This window comes from Platalea leucorodia (assembly GCF_965183815.1).
Source record: "Platalea leucorodia genome assembly, chromosome: 3".
NCBI lineage: Eukaryota > Metazoa > Chordata > Aves > Pelecaniformes > Threskiornithidae > Platalea > Platalea leucorodia.
The window spans coordinates 112,395,664-112,418,981 of NC_138825.1; the positions used below are offsets into that span (position 1 = coordinate 112,395,664).

The 23,318-nt window shown below is 39.4% G+C and overlaps 1 protein-coding gene across 1 annotated transcript in view; it reads left to right on the forward strand.

Annotated features, from left to right (window-relative positions):
* GREB1 (growth regulating estrogen receptor binding 1) overlaps positions 1 to 23,318 on the forward strand; it is a gene marked incomplete at both ends in the record, with an annotated part of 63,663 nt that overhangs the window by 15,017 nt on the left and 25,328 nt on the right. Inside the window, 17 exons of the mRNA XM_082307269.1 lie at positions 1,637 to 1,819; positions 2,136 to 2,279; positions 3,559 to 3,684; positions 5,576 to 5,698; positions 6,582 to 6,719; positions 6,902 to 7,087; positions 7,656 to 8,006; positions 8,669 to 8,797; positions 10,365 to 10,490; positions 10,960 to 11,157; positions 11,248 to 11,428; positions 13,267 to 13,459; positions 14,061 to 14,197; positions 17,274 to 17,613; positions 19,150 to 19,265; positions 19,997 to 20,196; positions 22,031 to 22,120. Of these exons, the coding sequence (XP_082163395.1) occupies positions 1,637 to 1,819; positions 2,136 to 2,279; positions 3,559 to 3,684; positions 5,576 to 5,698; positions 6,582 to 6,719; positions 6,902 to 7,087; positions 7,656 to 8,006; positions 8,669 to 8,797; positions 10,365 to 10,490; positions 10,960 to 11,157; positions 11,248 to 11,428; positions 13,267 to 13,459; positions 14,061 to 14,197; positions 17,274 to 17,613; positions 19,150 to 19,265; positions 19,997 to 20,196; positions 22,031 to 22,120 (2,961 nt within the window). The remainder of the gene's footprint in view (positions 1 to 1,636; positions 1,820 to 2,135; positions 2,280 to 3,558; positions 3,685 to 5,575; positions 5,699 to 6,581; positions 6,720 to 6,901; positions 7,088 to 7,655; positions 8,007 to 8,668; positions 8,798 to 10,364; positions 10,491 to 10,959; positions 11,158 to 11,247; positions 11,429 to 13,266; positions 13,460 to 14,060; positions 14,198 to 17,273; positions 17,614 to 19,149; positions 19,266 to 19,996; positions 20,197 to 22,030; positions 22,121 to 23,318) is intronic.

Below are 23,318 nucleotides of genomic sequence, written 5' to 3' on the forward strand. Positions count from 1 at the left end.
CTGAAGGCTCTGTGAGGTTAGACAGATGCTTTCATGCTGACTGATATAACACAGAGGATTCTGCAAAGTCATGACTTGTCCTGATTTTATGAGTCATAGTGACCTTTATCATCCAACTGACCAGGATCAGAGAGATAATAGGCAGCTTTCAATAGTTGTTAGCCACTTGTTCCCACAGATACCAGACCAATTTCCACATGAGCTTAGGTTTTTAATAAATTCTTCTGAACCATTTGAAAACGAATGAAAGTGCTTGGGTGGTAAACATTCCCAAGCAACAGGTGTTTACAAAACATTATATTTCAGCACTTGTATTTTACAGAAGGAAAAAAAGTATTGACCATTAATTTGAAAACTTAATTTGCCTGAAATATGTGATTGAAATCATCAGTCTCATTAATGGCTCTTCACTTTTTCTACCATATTATTGGCCCTATAATCCAGTTATACTATTTATTTCCAATGTTGTTCTCCATCTGTTATGTGAAATGCATTTCCTTTATTTTATTTTTGCCATCTTTCAATTCACTGAACACATCCTTTCCATTTCAATGCCTGTGATAACATAAAAATGTACATTAGATATGATTGATGAGAATAAAAGAAACTTCATGCTTCAGGTCACGTGTAGGGAACAGAGAGAAAATTTCCATGGGGAAGATCATCTTCTAATTGCACACTGTAGGATTTCTTTGTAGATAAGAAGTCTTTTCAGACAGTTGCATTGGTCTGATGCAAGATGAAAATTTCCTAGGAAATACTTTGGAAAATGGACTAAGAAGTTGTTTAAGAACGAAAGGCAGATCGTCAGCTGTGCAAGGAATGCCCTTTATTTCCGGTGATAATGACATCACCACCATCAGCCCCTCTTTGAGGCTCAAACTGTGGATCTCAGAATGAGGGGCAATGGCAGTATCCCTGGAACTGCCCCATCAAGCCTTAGTACAATAAGCTTCTTTACGTGCAAGGACTATGTCTCTGTCGTGTCTATAAAGTTGCAGACACTTTGTTTCCGTAATCATAAATACTTTAAACTGTTGTGAGGTGCTAACACAGTCCAGCCATAACTTGAGAAAGCCACTTTAAGTTAATAGCCCAGGAAGTCCTTAGTATTTTTTCCTCTCTAAAAAAGCATCTGTAGTAGGAACTTGATACTTAAATGTACTTAGATCTGATTAAATATAACAGATAAAATACACTTAATTTCTTGAGATTTAATTGCATGTTTAAGTTCATCGAAAGCTGAAACAAGTGAAGCCTGTACTTTCTGTGGTGTTGAATAGGGCTGGGGTTAAGCATGGCATTTCAGTACTCTTCAATCAGAAACTTTTTGGTTTAATGTTTCACAGGTAGGTAATGAATAGGAATTGTGATCTTTTTCTGGTGTGAGAAAATGAAAAATATGGCCTATTTTAATTGTTCTGTAAATGTGGCGCTCTATTTTTGCAATCTGCTAGCCGAAGTGAAATACAGTGGACTTGATGTAATATTTTTTTGGAGGAAACTGTTAATAAAAAGTTCACTCTGTGAGAAAAAGAAATAAATACAGATTTTCTCCAGGAAAGAGTCATGTTTGGATGTTATTAATAGTGACCCACCTATCTCATTGGATTATATGTATTGTTTATTTTATCAGGCTTCTCTGGCAATTGTGTTGGCTGTGGCAAGAAGGGTTTCTGCTACTTTACAGAATTCTCAAATCACATTAATCTTAAACTGACCACTCAGCCCAAGAAACAGAAACACTTAAAGTATTATCTGGTCAGGAATGCACAGGGAACTCTGACCAAAGGATCTGTAATCTGCTGGAAAGGGGCAGGTAAGATAACGAAGCTGTCTTCCTCGAGCTCTGGTTTTCATCATCCAAGCTTAGCTATCGCAGGGACTGGCGTCTGTGTAAAAGCTAAGACAGATCAGTTGAAGGAAAGACTCTTTAAAGCTAGGTGATTACTAGAGCAGCTGTAAAAAGCAATTGACTGACCTAATACGAGGACGGCATGTCTGAAGACATCGGTTCCTCCCTTCCAAGTGCCGTAGCCTCTAAGTAATTCATGTGTGAAATTATCAAATCAAATATGCAGAGAAAAAGCAAATGCTGCTGTTGTCAGGGGATAAGAAGTTTCTTTTTTGTTAAGAGTTCAGAGGCCGGCAGACTTCATCCAGCACCTGCTCGAGCACATTGTTCCAGCTGCCAGAAAGTTCGGGCCTCTCGGGAAGCACCTCCAGCGAGCCGCCTCCAGCAGCAAACCCAAGTGCTCCAGCTGGGACTCAGCAAACAGGTACCGCTTCGAAGGAAAACAGGCTGGGTTACCTCTTACTCTTCTGTGCAAGCGTATTTGTGTGTACTTGTGTGAATGGAAAGACAAACAAATAAGCACACTACCACATAAAATAAAAAAATTGAATAAATTCAGAGATATATTACAAATGAAGAAAGCAATCGTACTTTGAAGGCTTCTCACTGTCCATTTTTCCCCCTCAGGTTTATGTATAAAAGGTTAGCAAATAATAAAATGGTGTTCTGCAGCTTGCTCATAGCTAAGGCAAACCAAAATTTTTTAAAAGCCATTATTTTTAAAGTTGCTGAGAACTAGTATTACATTCCTCCAGCTGTTGCTTGTCAAATGTTACAGGAACCAGTGTCATTTCAGCTTTTTCTTCTGATCCACTCTATTTTATGTTATGACCAGAATCTCTTTACTGCAGACATTAAAAGCTTAAAAGCTTCTGAGTTTTTTCTTCTGCTGAGAAAAGTGGCTTTAATATTAAAAAACAAACTAATGATCAGTATCTGTAACTGGTTTTGTGTTAAAAATTCTTTCTGAAACATTTACTTTTCCATTAGCTTGACATAAATGGAAGGTGATGGATGATAGAGGTTAGAGTGATCTCTCTGAGCTTCTTCATAATGAAAACAGCTCTTTAGTGTCTTGTGACTGTTCCAGAGATTCACACAGGAGAACTGAGGCGCATCTGTTGGTGGTTATATTCGCTCTGTGAGACAGAAGCCTGTTAAATAGTTGTGATCTGGAATACTGGTACCCCTCCAGAACAAATCATTAATTGCTTTATAATAGCAGATTGGCATTCTTTTTGTCAGAGGTTACATATATTAAAAAGCTACATTAATTACAAGCATATTAGGCTTGAGAAAACCTCTTTTTAATGCAGCATAGTTAAAAAGAAGCTTGGAAAGAGGATTGGAATGGAGGCTTAGGAGATTTTTAGTAAATTTTGAACAACGTCTCTCACTCTTCTAGCTGGTTCTTGAGTAAACTTCATGTAAGAGCTAGGGTCCACCTGCAAAGAAGCTAAAGGATCTGACCTATGTATTTAATTGCAGAATCGGATTTTACCCAGGCACTTAATTGGGAGTCAGACAGCAATAATGTGTTATGAGGTCAGAAGTGGGTTTGTTTTATTCAGCATTGCATTCACTCTAAGCAGATCCCGATGGCTCTATTAAAGTAAATGATCAAGTGATCAGTTTATTATATCAGCTGAGGATCTTGACCTAGAAGTGTTTAATGTAAAAGTACTTTGTTTTTTTCTTGCCAGCTGCAGCCATAGATCACGTCCCTTCAACAGCAGTGTTCGGCTCATCTGTTTATAATGGCAAGGAATCCCCTAAACAACAGTTGGTGAAAAATAACCTGTCTGCTCTGACAAGACCTTCAGTATTAGGTATTTGTATGGATTTGTTGTTTAATAACCCTAAACTCCATATTCCATGGGTATAATGGAAGCATTGAACAAATGATATCATGATTGTGATTTCCTGTATGAATACTATTCCCTTCCAAGCCCTTTCTGACCATAACACTTTTTTCTTTGTTAATTTTCAGAAAAAAAAATTGTTTATATGTTTTCAGCCATAGCTTTGTTACAGTTCAGATTACTAATTGGAAGTTTTTTTGTTATATTTACAGTTCATTCATTTAATAGAAGTACAGGCTAGATTCTGAATCCAGGTTCTTAAAGAATGTGTCAGTTTGCAGCAATCTCACCAACAGGTTTTGTGAAGGGAATGAAGAAAGATTTATAAGTAATCACTCACATGATAATTCCTATGTTGCAGTTCACCTTGGGATGGAGCACTAGACTTTGACAAGTGGCTCCAAATTAAAGAAACTGTCCTCACTGCACCATTATTATCATGATTTGTATTAATTGTTTTCTGTCACAAACTGTATTCTGTGTCACTGGCTTGTTTAAGCTAGAAAGTTAGTCTTCACTATGGCTAGAAACATGCTATAGCTCTATTTTAGAATAAGGCTTTCCAAGTTTCCCTGCTGGCATCACAGCAAATTCTTCTCTGCCTGTTCAGGTTCTTGATCTCTTTCCTCCATGCAGCGACATATTCTTGCCAATTCATTTCAGATGGATTACTTTCACATATCAACATATCTGCGGGAAAGAGTACAGCATTTTCAAATAAAAAATTCTTGGTATTGCACTATCTTGTGACTTTGTCACAACATTATGCTGGGAAAGTACATGAAAGAATGAGTAGAACAAATGGCTAAATACTGCCCTCAGGTGGTAAAAGTTTAAAGGACAAAGTTATCTTTGAAAACCTGTACGTAAGGTTCTTCTGCAAGTGAACAATATTATTCTAGATCCGAAGGCTTCAGGTTTATTTTTAATTTTAATGTCTTTTGCAAAATTAAACCCTTTTTTATATAAGATTCTTACTTTGTCTTGAATTTTATGTGGGACTAACCATTCTGCCAGGAGATGTAGCCCTGCCAGTGTGAAGTAGTGTTATGACCTCTGCATAGTCATGTCCAGATATAGAAATAGCTCAATCCTGCAAGATGCTGAGCAATTCCTGGAGGACCATTGACTCTCAACAATTAGAAATACTTGATGTTGGTGGAAGCTCATCATGCTAGGAGTTTGCAGGAGGCACAAGAAGATTCAAGAAATTAATGAAAGAAAATTCAATAAATGAATCATCAAGAGCTCCTAGAAAAACTATGAGAAAGTTATGTTTTTACAGACAAAGGTGTTAGAGCTACATGTGATTGATAGGAGAAAAGTGCAGAAGGAATTTGCTAGGCATCAATATGGAATATCATAAAACCAAAGATGGTAATCAGCAAGAAGTGGCAAAAATCCTGTAAATGGGAAAATTGTTGAAAAGAACTCAGATCTTTATTAATATTACCCTGAAACCCTTGAGAATTTTATTTTACAATAAGTTACATGAAACACTGTCATGTGTTCAGAAATAAAAGGAGTGAAATGCCCACAGTGTTGACTTCAAAATATTAACACTTACAAGCATTCTTAGTACACGTCTCATTCTTAGTACAGAGTAAACATTGGTATAAAGTAAGTGAAGTCTGCCTAGATAATTAAGAGTTCTCTGCTCCGGAAAGTTCCCAGAAATTTAAGCAGGACATAGCAAAGTAAAATAAAACCCATGAAAAATGATTATATTCATGGAGTTGACCCTGTCTACCACAGTACTTAATGCACACATTCAATCTATCAAAACATACTGAATTACCACGCACAAAACTGAATACATTTTATTCTAATACTTTTCTGAAATATTACTGTTATTCAGGCACTTTAACAAATTCGGGGCCTCCAAAAAAGCGCCATAAAGGTTGGTCACCAGAATCTCCATCATCTACTGAAACTTGGAACTTGCAGCTCAACCCACAGGTTCCAAACAGAATTAAAAATGGTAAGCTATATCTAAGGTAATGGTAATGTTTGTTTCATTATTCAGAAAATAATTGGGGAAAAGAGGCAATATTTTAAAGATGCATGCAGATTCGCATTACAGTTTTGAAAGGTGTTTGATAGCTGCACGCTCCCCTACATTTAGGTGCTTCGTTTCCATTGATTTCTTTTTGGAGGGTCTGAGCTTAACTCTCATTAGGATCCAGTCATCGAGTCATTATTAATAAATCCCAACAGGTGCCTGTGTCCATCTTTAGACACTGAAACACCCTTGGAATATTAAAATTAGTGTCATAACTCAGGTCAAGGTACCATCCATTGTTTCAATTATTTGTCACAGTGTTCTTGGCACTTGGATTTTATAGCCTACATACAGACTAGGGTGACATGCAGTGAAATAAACCCGCTTTCCCCAAAGTGTTTTCTTTTAATATGTGCTATTGTTTAAATTAAAATTACCGTAAAGAAGTTATGATTGAGCAAACATTGAATCTTAATTTTTTCTTTCTTGCTATAGCAAGAAAACCTGTTTCGAATCAGTGAAACTAAATATATCATACAGAACGCACAAATCATAACTATTTGTGCATTGATATCACATCAGTCTCTGTATTCTTGCATTCAAACCTGGAACTGTTTGTTTATAAATATTTCAAAATATTTAGATGCACGTGTGATGTTCAAAGTTGCAACAATATAATTTGTCCTCCAAGAAAGTTAGCGTAATAGTATGGGTTGTAGTAACAGCTCATGAAATGTGTGATGTAACCATAAAAAGCGTTCAACAGTGATACCAAATGTGGGTATGAGATGATTTAAATAACTTTTCTTTGAGGAAATCATTATTAGACCTGACTCCAGTAATAGTATGTCTAAAATCTTAGATGGAGGAAGCCTATCGTCTATACCACATTCTGCTTTGGTGGGGCCAGCCTCATCTCCGATGGTGGGCTCAGGAGAACCTGTCTCAGTTCCTGACAACTTGCTGAAAATCTGTAAAGCAAAGCCAGTTATTTTTAAAGGTAAAAACCCCAACCCCGCAACAAGACCTTAAGTCTTCTTCGTAAGAGATGTAAAGATACATCCTACTGCTAAACACTGCTAAAGCTGTCAATTTTAAAAGGTTTACTATTAAAACTGTTTAATGCAAACATGGGAAATTATGAAATTAATGTGATGTGTACAAACATTGTTTATTTTGTAGGTCATGGAAACTTCCCATATCTTTGTGGGAACATTAATGATGTGATAGTGAGTCCTTTGTTGTACACCTGTTACAGAAATTCACAGTCTTTATCTAGAGCATATGAACAATACGGCGCCTCCACAATACAGCCTATTTCGGAGGAAATGCAGCTCTTACTGACTGTCTACTACCTTGTTCAACTAGGTAAGATTATTTTACATCCAGATACACTGCAATGAATATATTACATGCTGGCAAATGAGAAAGGGAATATTAGGGCAGGGCAATGTTAAATATCAGTCTTAGGACATGTGATATTAAACAGTTTCATTTGTGGTAATGAAACAAAACTAAATAATTATTTCTTGAAGACCAGACAGATTGAAATATAATCATACAAAGTTCTTCTTCTCCTGTAATCTGGGACCTCAGCAACTAAAAATAAAAAAAGGAAAAGAGCTGTAATTCACTGCTCTTGCATACGGTCTGTGGTTTAGAAGCAGCATTGTGCTAAGATAGGCAGCATTCAATCTCTTAAATAGTTCTAATTACTGATACCCAGGTTCCAATTAGGGCAGCTTTACTTGAGTATCACAAAGGCAGTTCAAAATGAAAAATTTGGTTCACAACTGCTAACGGCAATAGAGTCATGCATGCATGAATCTGAAATATGATCAGCTCTAAAAAAGTATGTATTTTGAAAAAAAAATTGGTTTTAACTCAACGGATTTGTTTAATTGTTTCATAATACTTCCCTTTTAATTGTTTTTAGCCTCAGACCAGGTCCCTTTGATTGAGGATTTGGAACAAATATTCATGCGTTCGTGGCGGGAATCACACCTGTCTGAAATCCGTCAGTACCAACAGGCTGTCCCACAAACCTTCCCTCAAGTGCCCAGCCAGATCGCAGCAGTGACTTCAGCCCAGCTCCCCTGGCTGGCAGGCCTCGCAGCCAGCTCCTGTAATGATAGCGTCCATATCATCGAGTGCAGCTACTCTCTGGCTGAAGGGCTTTCAGAAATGTTTAAGCTGCTCATTGAAGGAAAATTAATAAAGACAAACTACGTGGTGATCATATGTGCCAGTAGAAATCGAGCCATTGATTCCTGCATTGTGATAACAGGTGAGATCCCAAGGGTGTATCTCCCGGCAAAACAGAGTAATTCAACGCTGTGAGGAGCTTGGTTGGCGTTTCCTCAGAAAGCAGAGCTTTGACCAACAAGTAATGGGTTTTGATGAACCCAAGTTGATGCTGCACAGTTAGGTCTCTCCCCGCCAAGCCGCATTCTGCCTGCATTACCCATTTTCTCACTAAGGAATCCCAGCCAACACTACTACAAACAAATAATGGCGAGTTACAGCAGACATAGTGCATAAAGCTCTCCTGCCCTGTGTGACTGGGATATTACTTTGAGTGGAGGACTGAACATTTTCTTAGCTTCTAAAGGATCGTCCTTCAGTGTCATTCCCTTTAACAGCCTGTTGATAATTAAATAAATTATTTGAATAGCCATTCAAAGATTCATTATGAGCGTAAGATAATTGACAATTCCTTTGACTATTTATACGCTCTTTTTATATACTGCATCAACAAATATTTCCTAAAAAGGGAAAGAAACACAAAGAATTATAAAACATGAATCTATCTTACAGGTCTCTGGTGCCTACGTGTATAGGAGAGAGAAAAGACTCATCTCTGCCATTTTTGTGTGTGTGGTATTCATTTAGCTGGGTAGTTTTTTTATTATTTGAAGTGCTTTCAAAATTACTTTTTTTGTCTTTTAGGAAAGTATCAGGCAAGAGTTCTGTCTGAGAGCATGCTCACTCCTTCAGACTACCAAAAAGAAGTTAACTATCAGCTGGTCACAGGGAAAGTGGAAACTCTGGGGTCCTTCTTTAGCACACTCTGCCCAGGTACCTAACAGATTATAACGAGGCATGTTTCCAAGTCCCTGAAACTTTTAAGTCAGAGAAAATAGCTGTGCTCTTTACCTTTCCAGAAGCAAGATATTATTAGAAATATATAAAAAATACAGGACAAAGTTGTGAAAGCACATTTGAATTGAAATTCCCCCTAAAAGTGTCAGTTTCTAAAATCCCTCAGTTTCATAAAAATATGCCAGCAAATAGCTGAGCATATTATTCTTAGCTATGCAAATCCATCCATATACTATGCAAGTCCACATCCATATGAATGTATAAATTCTTTTGCCCTAAGCACAGATGTAATGATGGAACAGGGTTATTTTATCACATGATAGAATAGAGTTATTTTATCAAAGGAAGGATTTGTCCTTTCAACTTACTATACTGTGAACTTGATCATGATGCATGGCAGAGAGGAAAATTGCAGAGAGCCAGGGCTACTGGATCATTTTTTAACTGAGTATACTGATGATTGCTACAGGCAGGACTATCTGGGGGTAGATCCAGCCACATGGAAAGTTAAACCGTATCACACAACTAGAACAAATGCAGCATATTTGTCAGTGTTAATGGGATGTCACAGTCCCCTTTGCCATTCACGTCACATCCATAAATCTGTACTTAGATCACAAGAACCCTTCTGGATGTGTCATGATATTTTGAGTGGTCACTTAAGAGAAGCTCATTTTCCTTGAACCATCATGTAGTTATGTTAGTGTTTCTGCTCTTAGTATCTTCAAAATATGGTTCTCAAAATCACTTTTGCTATTGCTATTGCTTGAGCAGAACAAGTAAATGAGCATCCTAAAAATAGTTGCCATCTATGGATTAGAAAGGAAATCCATCACTGGATTGCACTTCACAGGGGAGACCCTGCCTTTCTGAGCTCAGTGCAGACATGTTCAAACACCTTTTCAACGGCTGGGAAAATACTAAATACTCAGGACAGGCATACTGTATTCTCTGCATAGCTTTCATCTGTAAGCAGGGCCCCTGCTGAATAGAACAGGCTATATTTACAGGTATGGTTATTTCAATAAAACATACCTTGCCTGCTTCAGCATTGTGCATAGCTACAAAACTCATATTTCTCTTTCAGTTTTATAGGGAATTGTTTTTCTTTCTGTCTCTCAAAAATGTGAAGGATTTAAAAATACTTATCAGATTTTCCAAAGCTTCTTGTAATCCTTATTAGTGAACAGTATGGCTTCATGGTCTGAACATAAACTAAGCCAATTTCATGTCTTTGTTGTTGCTGGTTGGCATCAGGGCCTTGAGGCTAGTTTTCTGCCATCCTCCATAAATGTCCTAGCCAGTGGTCTGCAGAGTTGGTCTGTCATTCCCTGGCCTGATTTGCATTTTATTAGTGATATGCTGTAAAAACAGATGCAATAGAAATTAACGAGAAGGTTCCTGTATAAAACAGCCAATGAGCCAAGAGCAGGATAACTAGCTAGCATATATAAAGCTCTTTAAGACCTACAGAACAAAATCAGTGTGAAATGCAGCTCTTATTAACATGGATGTTTATTCCACTATCCCTTCAATTTGACAGAGGGTGACATTGATCTTTTGCTGGAGAAATTTTATCAGGAAAATCAAGGGCACATCTCTTCATCACTTTCTGCTTCAGTGAATAAACCAACAGCACTGAATGAAACTGGAGCAGCTGCATGTACAAGTAAGTAAAGAGGATTTTCTAAAGAGGTAACAGAGTAGGGTACTTGAGACCAGGTCTGTGGGTGTGCAGTTAGATCCATCTGGGCAGAGTTCTAGGCTCTTGAAGGCAAAGGTCCTGAGGCAAACAACAACTCATGTCTTGGGATATCCAGGTTTATGCTAATGGATGCTCTGCTTCATTCCGTGGGGTACTGGAGGCTCTGAAGCTCCAAGTCTTACTTCTATGGTAGCAGAATGCTACTGCACAAGTTCAGTTTCAGCTCTCAGATATTTCAGAGACTTATAGGACCAAAATGCCCAAATGCAGAAAGATTTCTTTGCATATTTCATATAGATTTTCTTAAACTGGAACTCCGGTTCATAAGCAAAGTAACTTAAAGAGTAGATCAATCATTCTTTGCCAGACTCTAACATTTTGCGTTAGATTAGACTTCGGGCATATCTCTAAACAGAATTTTGCCTTTTTCTAGGTTATGAGATTGAACGACATCAGATTCGTCCATTCCAGCTAGCAGTGGCTCAGAAATTGCTGTCTCATATTTGCTCAATTGCTGACTCCAGCACTCAAAATCTTGATTTGGGTTCCTTCGAGAAAATTGATTTCTTGATTTGTGTTCCACCCTCCGAAGTGACTTATCAGCAGACTTTGTTTCATCTCTGGCACTCAGGTGCTCATTAGTTAGCTTTATTTTAGATTTACAGGAAATTGTTAAATGCATTTGTATCTGGAAATACTGACATTTGTTCCATTTCTTCAGGTATTTTATTAGAACTTGGATTAGAAAAGGAACATCTTACAAAGCAGAGGGTGGAACAGTATGTCATGAAACTAGATGCAGAAGCCCAGATTAAATTCAAAGTCTTTTTACAAAACTCTATGCAGAATCCACATACACTGTTTGTCCTAATCCATGATCACGCACACTGGGATCTAATGAGGTAAAAAAACGGTAACTTGTTTTTAGAGAAATAATTGTTTGCATTAGCTCTCAAGATCAGCTTTCTGATTTATCCCTTCCTTCATCTTTGTTTGCATCTTTCTGCTAACTCTCTCTTCCCATGCGTTGAATAAACATGTTTTCTTTTAAGGTCCTTCATGACTTATTCTTATCCTGCCTATTATATTATGCCTCTGTGGAACATTTCAGCTTTCCTTGCTCACCATTCTTATCTTCTTTCAGCCACAGCTATTGTTTTTTTGGCTGGTTGTCATTTGTTCAAAGGAAAGCTTCCTGTGAAAGTACACAGAGCTCATTGTCCTCTGTCAGCCCCTCTGGGCTGTAAAACATGCAAAACCCCTCCACAGTGAGGAGACAACTAGTGAGCCAACACTGCTGCTTGTTTTTGTAACTGACTGGAAATTATCCAGTACAATGTTTTTTCTATCCAGAATCACTGATTCCTAAGAATTGGATACATAGTAACGTCAGGTAGACTTCCCAGGGAAGCAGGGCGGTTTCTATCTGATGTTTACCAAGTTCCCCATCAGCTCACTTGCATAACTCATTGCTTCCCTCAGAGAGCCCTGTTTCCTTGGCTTCTCAACAATCTGCCTGCTGAGAAGTTGGGCTGCTTTTGCCTTCGGGCTCCTGAGGCACTGGGGAGCTTGGAGAACACACTGAATTCCAGAAACACCAACATATTCCAACTTTGAGAACATGGTAGTGTTTCTGAAACCAAAAAACTACGGAATCTTGCTTGTGAATGAAATGAAAAGGTCTTCTCTTTCACACTGGTTAAGAATGATGGTTTTCACCAAAACTCTGTTTTTGCATGTGAGGGTTTCCTGTTCAACTCCTCTGTATCTTAGGAACTTACATGACCTATTACAGCTGTCACAGCCTTTAAGGCATTTATTTGTACAACATCCTTGAGTGGTAGGGAAGTACCTGCATTGCTGCTTAACTCTGATATTTTTTCCTCTTATCTAATAAAGATATGTAAGTGACAGATACTTAAGTGACTATTCTGCAGAGCAGGATCCATGCCACCTAACTGAAGTCAGTTAAATGAGGTGCCTGAAACAGGAGTGTAATTGCCTGGGATTGTCCACATAGTCACAGCAGAGACACGGCCATCTCTGAGGGCTGACTGAGATCATGGGTGGACACAACCAATTTCTGGAGTTACTTATCTCTCTCTGCTGGTAACAGAAGGAGCCTGCAGTGACTAGGCTTGTAACTTAGTCACTGCAGGTAAATGCCAAAAATTAAATAGCATAAATTTGGACTGAAATTTTACACCAGAGCAAGGAATTGACTGTAGGTGTTCCATGATACTGGCATTTGCCCTAACAATAATTATTCTTCCCTTTCATAATAGCTCTATCACAGGTAGTTTCCCTCTGTTTTTCTGTCATACTGACTTACTGTCTGTCATTTTCTATCATCTTGATTTTTGTAGGTAAGAATTATATTTTCTTAAGGGCAGCACTAACAATCTGGCCAAAGTTACTACAGGACTATGTGTCTATTGGTAACTGCCAAAACATCAGCTTCCTTTCATCCTTTATCTCTCATATTCTGGTAGCTGTAAAGGACTGGTAATTTGCTAGCTAGGGAGTTTATCATCAGACTTACAGAAATTTTCAGCTGCAGTGAAATAATTTGCATTTCTTTTCCCATCCTTCTATGCAACAAAAGCAGGGCAAAGAACAGAGTCCTAAGTTCCTTGTACATGTTTAACTTTGATGTCACATCCAGGTTAAAGCTATTACACTGACACAAATGTTCCCTTGTGCTGATCACTTTGGAGAGTGTTGGGTTTCTTTTTTGCAGTGCTATGCATAGCCTTTATCCTCAAACAGAACTGTCTACAGGACTTGTTGATAGACTGCTGAACTGCAGGGAGGTGAAAGAGGCGCCAAATATTGTGACCCTCCATGTGACTTCCTTCCCCTATGCGCTGCAGACACAGCATACTCATATCAGCCCTTACAATGAGATCCACTGGCCTTCTTCATACAGCAATGTAAGATGGATGCTTTGAGGTGCTTTTGTGAGCTTTTCATAAGTTATTTTACATTTACATACTTGGCAAAACTGTGGAGGCCCCATGATTTTTGTAAACAAGAATGAAGTTTGCATGGCATCTTTTTGTTGTTCAGTCTGTGGCAAGTTCTTTTTCCCTTTGCTTATCCTGTCATTTTTTGCTTTTTTTCTTTATTCCTTTTATATCTTCTATAAACTGTAGTAGCTCTGCTAAAAATCTTTGAGCTGCATAAATGGAAACCATCTGAAAATTTGTCTCTAGTGCATTACTGCATAAATGTATGTACATACATGGATTTTCTTCATATGTATGCATGTTTATTCCACACATAGCTGTTCTGTCTCTGTATATGCATAAGTGGGGAGAGAGAAAAAAAGAGAGAGAGAGAGAAGGAAAAATTGGGTCAAGCCTCAGTTGTCTCAAAAAAATTAATTCTGTTTCTTTCTCTCCTTGTTTTAATATGTCTGAGTAGATGTATGCTTTTTAGAGAATGTGATTGCAAGTATGTCAGATACCAACGGTTAATCAATTGTAAATTAATAATTTATAAACTTTACCTTTATATTTTTATTTGGTTTAGGGTGTAGATTTATACCATGAAAACAAGAAATACTTTGGACTCTCAGAATTCATTGAGTCCACCCTCTCTGGACATAGTATTCCACTGCTTCGGTACGACAGCTCTTTTGAAGCAATGGTCATGGCTTTGGGAAAGAGGTACGGTACCCTCCTTTGTTTAACACAGGAAATCTAGGAGGTTCATTCTAGTGACTTGAGTTACTAGCTAGAAGCCTGGTTCTTTTTTTTTTTTATCCCCTTACTGTCCCACAAATCAGCTGTGTATGCGAGGGCATTTCACTCATTCTTATTTTCTCCTTCCATCTTTATTGTATATATTTGGCCTGTAATCTAGTCAGTCTAGGCTGCCTCTTATTACAAACGTGCACACTGTTTAGCCCAATTTAGAGTGTGTTCTTGTTGTGACTAGTAGCTACTTTTATATTATAATAATCTAACATTGCATCATCATGTAATTTCAAATCTGTTATTACTTTTGTCCAATGTTATCACTTGCTGACCCTGGCTGATTTTGATTTATAGAATTTGTGTATACTGCACTTGGACCACAAAGAGAAGTAGACATATCACTGTGGTTTGTACACTTAAATCAGCAACAAAAACTTCAGAGCATCATCAGAGCTTGAGAATACATCATCATTTTTCCTTGGTCTCTGTGGAGCAAGTCTAGAATCACTGCAAAAGAGTAGTGACACATTATGTTCATACGTGCAGCTGTGAATGAACTCTTTGGGATCTATAAAAATCATAGAATCATAGAATCCTTAAGGTTGGAAATACCCTTAAGATCATCGAGTCCAACCATTAACCTAGCACTGCCAAGTCCACCACTAAACCATGTCCTCAAGCACCACATCTACCCATCTTTTAAATACCTTCAGGGATGGAGACTCAACCACTTCCCTCAGCAGCCTGGTCCAATGCCTGACTACCCTTTCAGTGAAGAAGTTTTTCCTAATATCCAACCTAAACCTCCCCTGGCGCAGCTTGACCACATTTCCTCTTGTCCCATCGCTTGTTACTTGGGAGAAGACACCAACCCCCACCTCGCTACAACCTCCTTTCAGGGAGTTGTAGAGAGCAATAAGGTCTCCCCTCAGCCTCCTCTTCTCCAAACTAAACAAACCCAGCTCCCTCAGCTGCTCCTCATAAGCCTTGTGCTCCAGACCCTTCACCAGCTTCATTGCCCTTCTCTGGATACGCTCCAGCACCTCAATGTCCTTCTTGTAGTGAGGGGCCCAACACTGAACACAGTACTCGAGGTGCGGCCTCAGCAGTGCTGAGTACAGGGGCACTATCACCTCCCTGGTCCTGCTGGCCACACTATTCCTGATACAAGCCAGGATGCCATTGGCCCTCTTGGCCACCTGAGCACACTGCTGGCTCATGTTCAGGCGGCTGTCAACCAACACCCCCAGGTCCTTTTCAGCCAGGCCACTCCTCCCCCAGCCTGTAGCGTTGCATGGGGTTGTTGTGACCCAAGTGCAGGACCCGGCACTGAGCCTTGTTGAATCTCATACAGCTGGCCCCGGCCCAACGATCCAGCCTGTCCAGGTCCCTCTGTAAGGCCTTCCTACCCTCCAGCAGATCAACACTTCCACCCAACTTGGTGTCATCTGCAAACTTACTGAGGGTGCACTCAATCCCCTCATCCACATCATCGATATTGAACAGGACCGGCCCCAACCAGCCCTGGGGAACACCACTTGTGACCGGCCACCAACTGGATTTGACTCTACCACCACTCTCTGGGCTCGGCCGTCCAGCCAGCTTTTTACCCAGTGCAGAGTGCACTTATCCAAGCCGTGAGCAGCCAGTTTCTCCAGGAGAATGCTGTGGGAGACAGTGTCAAAGGCCTTACTAAAGTCCAGGTAGACAACATCCACAGCCTTCCCCTCATCCACCAAGCAGGTCACCTTGTCATAGAAGGAGACCAGGTTAGTGAAGCAGGACCTTCCTTTCATAAACCCATGCTGGCTGAGCCTGATCCCCCGGTTGTCCCACACGTGCCATGTAATGGCACTCAAGATGATCTGCTCCATGACCTTCCCCAGCACCGAGGTCAGGCTGACAGGCCTGTAGTTCCCCGGATCCTCCTTCTGAGCCTTCTTGTAGAGGGGCGTCACATTTGCTAACTTCCAGTCAGCTGGGACCTCCCCGGTTGACCAGGACTGCTGATAAATGATGGAGAGTGGCTTGGCCAGCTCCTCTGCCAGCTCCCTCAGTATCCTCGGGTGGATCCCATCTGGCCCAGGGACTCGTGGGCATCCAGGTGGAGGAGCAGGTTGGTGACTGCCACCTCTTCAACAACTGGGGCTTCATTCTGCATCCTATCTCCATGTCCCAGCTCAGGGGCCTGAAAACCCCGAGGATGACCAGTCTGACTATTAAAGACTGAGGCAAAGAAGGCATTCAGTACCTCAGCCTTCTCCTCATCCTTGAGGAGGAGAATGAGGCAGGACAAGTAAAATCTTGTGAGTTTGTATTGCTAACTGGGAGACTGAGCACATCCACACTTAACTGCTGGGGCTTGCTACAAGGTGCTTTGGAGCTCTGATCACACATACCAGGCACTTCTTTGAGCAAGCCATGGTTCCTCTTTTTACTGGGCACCTGGATTTCATTTCTGTGAAAACCAGAGGACAGAAAGCTATTGCATATCCATGGCTCTCCCTTCCATAGACTGGGGACTGAGACAGGGTGTACCTGAGCTTGGAAACTTGGAGTTCTCATTGGATGCTGCCTATGTATTCAGTCCTCTTGGAAACAAGAGTAAGTTGGTTCAGGGCTTCAGTAAGAAAACAAGAGAAACACCACACCACTCTCCACCCCTTAAGAATAACACATTATGAAGAACACTATTCTTGTTGATAAGAGAATATAATTTTGACTAATGATACTACTGAGTGCATTAGCAAATATTCTGCGATAATTTTTTTAAGAGCAGTAAAGTCTTGATAACTTAAAGTGATGTAACCTTACTGTATTACTTGCTTAGTAAATCTTGCTAAGAAACAGAGAGACAACATCAGTTCTGCTTATGAAATGATGCCTTGCAAAGACTATCCAACTGCAAATTTGGTGAGATTCTGTTGTATAGCAGATATGAAGGATTCTTTACAGAAGAAGATCCTGAGTTTACTATATTTTGTAAAAATTAGCTTTTTCACTTTAGCCTTTAATACTTCACTATTTAATTCACCATTTATTTCAGGTTCCCCAGATTACACAGTGCAGTGATAAGGACTTTTGTCCTCATACAACACTACTCTGCAGCTATGATGGCAGTGTGTGGACTTTCTCAGATGAAGAATTACACCTCAGTTGAAACTCTGGAAATCACCCAAAACCTAATAAACTCTTCAAGACAATGTCCTAGTGGTCATGGCCTCATGGTAGTGTTGAGAATTCCATGTACTCCGCTGGCTGCAGTGGCATATGAACGTCTGTATAATGTAAGGGAAAGACTAGCCCTTGAAGATAACTTTGAAATAATCTTGGGAAATCCTAATTCTGGAATCACAATAGGGAAACACTTTGTGGAGCAACTAAAGGTAACTTGCAGAATGACATATATTGGGAAGTTTCGTTAGATGGGCAGGTGGGGAGACTTTACTGGTGAGAGTTATGGTCATGAGCTGAAGTGTGGGTCTTACCAGTATCATAAGGAACATGACTTTTATCTTTTAGGCACACTGTCTGTGACTCCTCTGCTGTCCTACCTCTGGTTAATACTCAGTGGAGTATTAACTAATATGGTTAAAACTTGACTTCCAGCAGCAACCCTCCCAAACAGGTGAACTGCTTTTATCCACAGGGACCATGACAATAAGGAAAAAAGCCAAATGAAATTGTCACAGTTTAGCAGAATTTTCTCACAAAATCATCATAGTGCAAAAAGATTTTAATCAGTGACCAGTTGAGAGTTATATTATTCTTGTCATCAGCAAGTGGCATGAAGGCACCAAATCAGTGATGCTAGTTATGGGTCCTAGAACACCCTGGTATTCACAGCTCAGAACTTTATGCTTTCTGGATCATGTGTTGGTTTATGGATTAATTTATATCCTTTAGGTCCAGAGTCTTGGATCAGCTGTTTAACAAAAGCCTCTGATACTGCCTTGCTTTTCATAATATTACCATCATCTGATCACCAAAGCAAAAATGTATTTACATTCTAGGATGATGTAATATATATTCGGTACATTCTGTACTATGTCTGATTCAACACATGTTAGATGAAGTCATCTGAGATCCAGGGCCTAATGCTGATCTCATTCTGCTATAAATTAGGCATAACTTATTCTGAAAAATCAGTATTAGTTCTGAATCACATCCTGGTTATCCTCTCTGACTTGCGTAATAGTAGTACATGTACGAATGTCAGAGGCTGAGTTGTCGTACTGTTGGTCCTACTGTGTATTCCTTATCTGTAGTTCAGTCTTACAGCAAAAAGGACTGACTGGTGTGAGTAAAGCAGTACAGCCTGATGCTAAATGGTCAAACAATAGATCTAGTTATCAAACTTCTCATGAAGTCATCAGGAAAACTGATAGCCTTGGGGGAGAGCAGGAGACTTCAGAGGGTAGCAAGTGAGGACAGTGGTATGTGTGTGTTGAACACTTCCAGCTTTCCCCTATTCCTCTAAGGTGAAAAAGTCTCATTCCTAGCTCATTTTCTTCCTTGGACTCAGACATCCATACATTATCTGCCACAAGAAGCAACCCTCTGTACTCTTCTCTCCCCCAAAGCTCCTACCCAGCTTTACTCAGCTGTCTGTTGTACCATATCCACTCTACCTGTATATGCCCCGGTCTCAGTGCTATGGAGCTGGGAAACTGGGAGGCTTTTCAGACTGGAGCGTACTGTCCCAATCTCCTCAGGCTTGCAGCAGGCAGATTGCTACCTGTAATGCTCTAAGAACTGTGCAATCTACCTATGTTGAAAATGGCTCTGCTCTGTGGCTTCCCTTGGTGGAACATCCATCCACTATAGAGATTGATTTATATAATAGATGATAAAAGTATATATTTCTGTATTTTTATTTGTGCCATATAGATATGTCCACCAGTGTTTCTTACCTTATACAGGTCTGGCAGAAAATTGAAGATGTAGATTGGAGGCCACAGACCTATTTGGAATTGGAAGGTTTGCCTTGTATATTGATATTTAGTGGTATGGATCCACAAGGGGAATCTTTGCCACGGTAAGAAGATCCAGTACTTTCTCAGTGATGGTTTTTTATCTATTACTTACCAAACGGCTAAAGATTAACTGTGTAATTACTTGTGAGAGAAGAAAACAGATTTCAGTGTCACGATGTTTCTTTTCCATTTTTGGCAGTTTTTACATCATAAATACAAACCCCATATTATTAATAGTAACCTCCTGTTTATAGCAAGATATAAATAGCTCAGAAAATATTGAGAGAGTTGTCCCAGTCTAGGGGAGAGAATAAGGGTATGTAAAAAAAAAAAAGTATAGCTACATTAGATACCTTAGGGTAGCTGAGACACCCCAGCATCATGCAGATATGTGCTACAGGATGTGTGGAGAGATCAGTGCGTTTTGGAGTGGCAGCTGGAAGCCAGACAGGATGCCTTGGGGCCATTAAGATGGCACTAAATGCTTTTGTATGTTCAGCTGAATCCTATTCTGTGTGTTAGGCTTAGAACCCAAATGATTATTTTTTTTCTTATGCTGATGCTAATGTGCAAGGCACTTGATTAAGCTGCATAACTGGATTAAGAAAAAGAAAAGTGTATGTATACACCACAGTGGTAAACTTATTAAGCACAAAAGATATACTGTGTTCTATCTGTCTCATCCGTAGTTTAAGCATATCATGAAAAAATTCCCCTTTGGCTGTGTTTGTAAAAGAAATGAGGGAGTAGATTACAGTGAGTTCTCATACTACCCCCTCTTGTTTCTCTCCAGATCATTGAGATACTGTGACCTACGTTTAATAAATTCATCTTCTTTGGTAAGGACAACCTTGGAGCAAGAACTTGGCTTGGCAGCATACTTCGTGAGCTCAGAAATTCACACAGAGAAAGCAGTTGTGAATGATGTGTTAGAAAGTGACCCAGAGAAACTAAGCAGCACTGATAATGAAGATGAAGAAATAGCAACAGAAGGTATTATTAGTAGTGATAATAAAAGATGCTGTAAAATGATTGAGTTGTATCAGAAAAAGCAGGATTGTATGTACACCTACTCGGTGAGGGTTTCTGGAGTTAGCTTTACTGAGTCAGCTCTGCCCCTTGGTTTTGCCTCATCTCATTGAACCTATATTTTCTCACCCTCCCTTCCCAAGGACTGCTGCTGCTGCAGCATTTTAATCTCTTGCAGTCCTGCTGCTGCATCTGTTCTCTCTCTTTGTTTTTTGGCTCCCTTCTCTCCCCTCCCTCCCTCCCTCCCTCCTTTGCCCCGTATGCTCTGGCAGCTGCAAAAAGTGGAGCTCGAGTGGGTACCTGCAGTGACGCTCACTGTTGGGAGTGCTCTGCTGTGTTGCCCTCCCTGCAGCAGGGAAGTGTGCGCTTTGCTGTCTGGGAAGCGGTGACTCGATCTCCTCCCTCACAGCAGGGACAACTCCACCTAAACTGTCACTGACTGACACTGCCGAACCCATGCTTACGTACTGACAATGATGAAGATGCCTCCAAAGGAAGCTGTGTATAGTACAGCTGAGTAGTCTCTAGTTTGTAAGGCATTAAATAGTATGGCTAGAAAATATATCTGAACATAGTAACTTCTGAGTACTCCTTGAAAATGACCATGAATTCAAATTGACAGTGTAGAGTTTGTGAGTTTATAATTTCTTAAAAGAGCAACTAGGAACATATAAATGTGTAAACAAACAAACAAAAATTTACCCAGGAACTGCTGGGGGATTTTTTGAGTGATAGTTGATGGGCGTTAGCAGTTATCCTTAAGTTCTTTACATTTTTCTTTGCTGTCTGTTGTGCCTTGCAACTATGGAAAACAAGGGATTTTTACCCCCGTAGGTTATTTAAATCTCAAACTGCTTGCCTTCATTTCCTTTTCTATACTATGAGGAGGAAGAGAGCTGGTTACTGTTCACCTATTAAGTTCTTACTCATTGATAATAAGGCTAGCAGAACAGGCAGAACAAAAGTATTTAGTTTAGTCAAATATGTACTTTTCATAGAGGAATGAAATACCTGAGGTCAGACTCAGACTCAGACATACAATAGAGGCCTCCTTTAGGTGTGATGAGTACTTCTGTCCCTTTAGTTGAAGTATGCTGAGATTGTATGTGATCTGAGTCAAATGGGCACCTAAGCTGTTAGTCATCTAAGTTGTAAGGCTGCTTTCCTAGTCCGTGAACTATGGTATGCTCTTCCAGACTCCAATTCAGAACACCTGAGGTAGACGTACAGCCTAAGTTTTCTGCCGGCAGTGCTTATGTTTCTGTTTATCATGGTAAAACTGTACAGATACAATCATTTTAATTTAGAAGCCTAAGCTAGGAACCTCAAGTGAATATCCTTGGTGGCCATCCAAATATGGATTTTCATCACTAAAAGCTGAGATATAATCTGGCCGTACAGCCGTAATGTATGTGGTAGGAGATAATTTCATAAAATACTGACAAAATAGGGCTTGTTGCCTGTTGGTTTCCCTGACACTGAATTAGTGAGGAAAGTAAGACATGGGTAGAAAGAGAAAACATGGTTGAGACATGCTTAAAATTACGAGCTCCTGGCTGCAGCATTGATTTTTTGAAGTTATTGCAGCTCAGCATAGTTAGATTAGACCATAGGCTGAGCCAATATTGTGTGGTAGAAACAGATACTCTCCACACTGAAAACAGTGTCAGAATGAGGACAAAACCCGCACAAACTCTTGTGTGCTTTTTCCTACTTCGACAATGTAGCTGTGCCTTCTTACAGATTTACTTAAATTATATTTTCTTTTTGTTTTCCCCTACTATTATTCATGAAACAGGTTCTACTTCAGAAAAGAGAAGTCCTATGAAAAGAGAAAGATCTTGTTCCCATGACTCTGCATCTTCATCTCTCTCTTCAAAAGCTTCCGGTAAGACCTTACGATCGTCTCTATTAAGTTACATTTAGGATATAAAAGAGACTTTTTATTCAGTTTATTAGAGAAACGATAAAAGGCATAAATCAGTAAGATTTTGGTAAGGCCTATTTTAATGGAAACACTAAAGATAACTTCAAAAAAAATAAGCATCAGACTTCTGAAATATAAGAAATATGATCTTTTCTTGCTTGAAAAATAATCATAGGGTGGGGTGCCTAAACCAGGCACTTCTTTAATATGATGTGCCACTGAGGTATGAATCCTCAGTCCTTAGTACTTTATCCTCAATCCATAGTACTGTGATGGCTGAGAGTGTTCACTGAAGCTACGACAATTTATGAAAAAGAAAACATGCTTCACATTTTTTAAAAATCTTTTGAAAATCTGTAGGAGATAAAGCATGCTTGGCCTCATTGGTATTTTTACCTTTTTCTTTTTGCTCTGTAATGTTCACTCATTAATTTTGCACTGTTTGAAAGCTCTTTTGGAGCTGGACAATTTTTTAAATCTTCGGTTCCTTTTTAATCTGCGAACTGATGTAGAAAGCATGAGGTAATGCTGAGAACTACTACAGCTCTTTTGTCTGATAAATTTCTTTGCATGCTTTTTATGCAGATAATATTAAGAGGAGAGCTGAATAAAAGTGGGGAATATAAATTGTACCATAAATTCCTAGGACTCACAGCTTTTTAAAACATGTTGGCTTTTGTCAGTAACAGTAAATTCTTTTTCATATAATTGTAGTTTTCAACATGGTGACCTGCATATTTGGCTCATATTGTCTTTTCTACAGGCACAGTGGTAGTTACAAAAGGAAAAAAAGCTTGAGAACATTTGGATAAGCTTCATCAACACTTTAAATTTCAAAATATTTTTTTCTTCTTTAAAGTTGGGCTGCTCATCAGTTCCACAGTGTCCATGTGGCCTGCCTGTGCCTTTGTGGCCTCAGTTTGCCTGTGGTTAAAGAAATCTTTTTTCCTTTCTTTTTTTTCTGTCCTCTTGGATACTGGCATTTTGAGGAATGTCACAGTGGTTTCACTTGAAACCTTTCATGCTGCCAGTGATATTTTTGTATGCATTGGTAATGTCCTTTACTGGCTTCTTTAGATTAATATGCAGCTAGAGTATATTTTACTATTTCTTGAGACCAGGAGAAACTACGGACTTTTATTAGTTCAAAATATGGGTT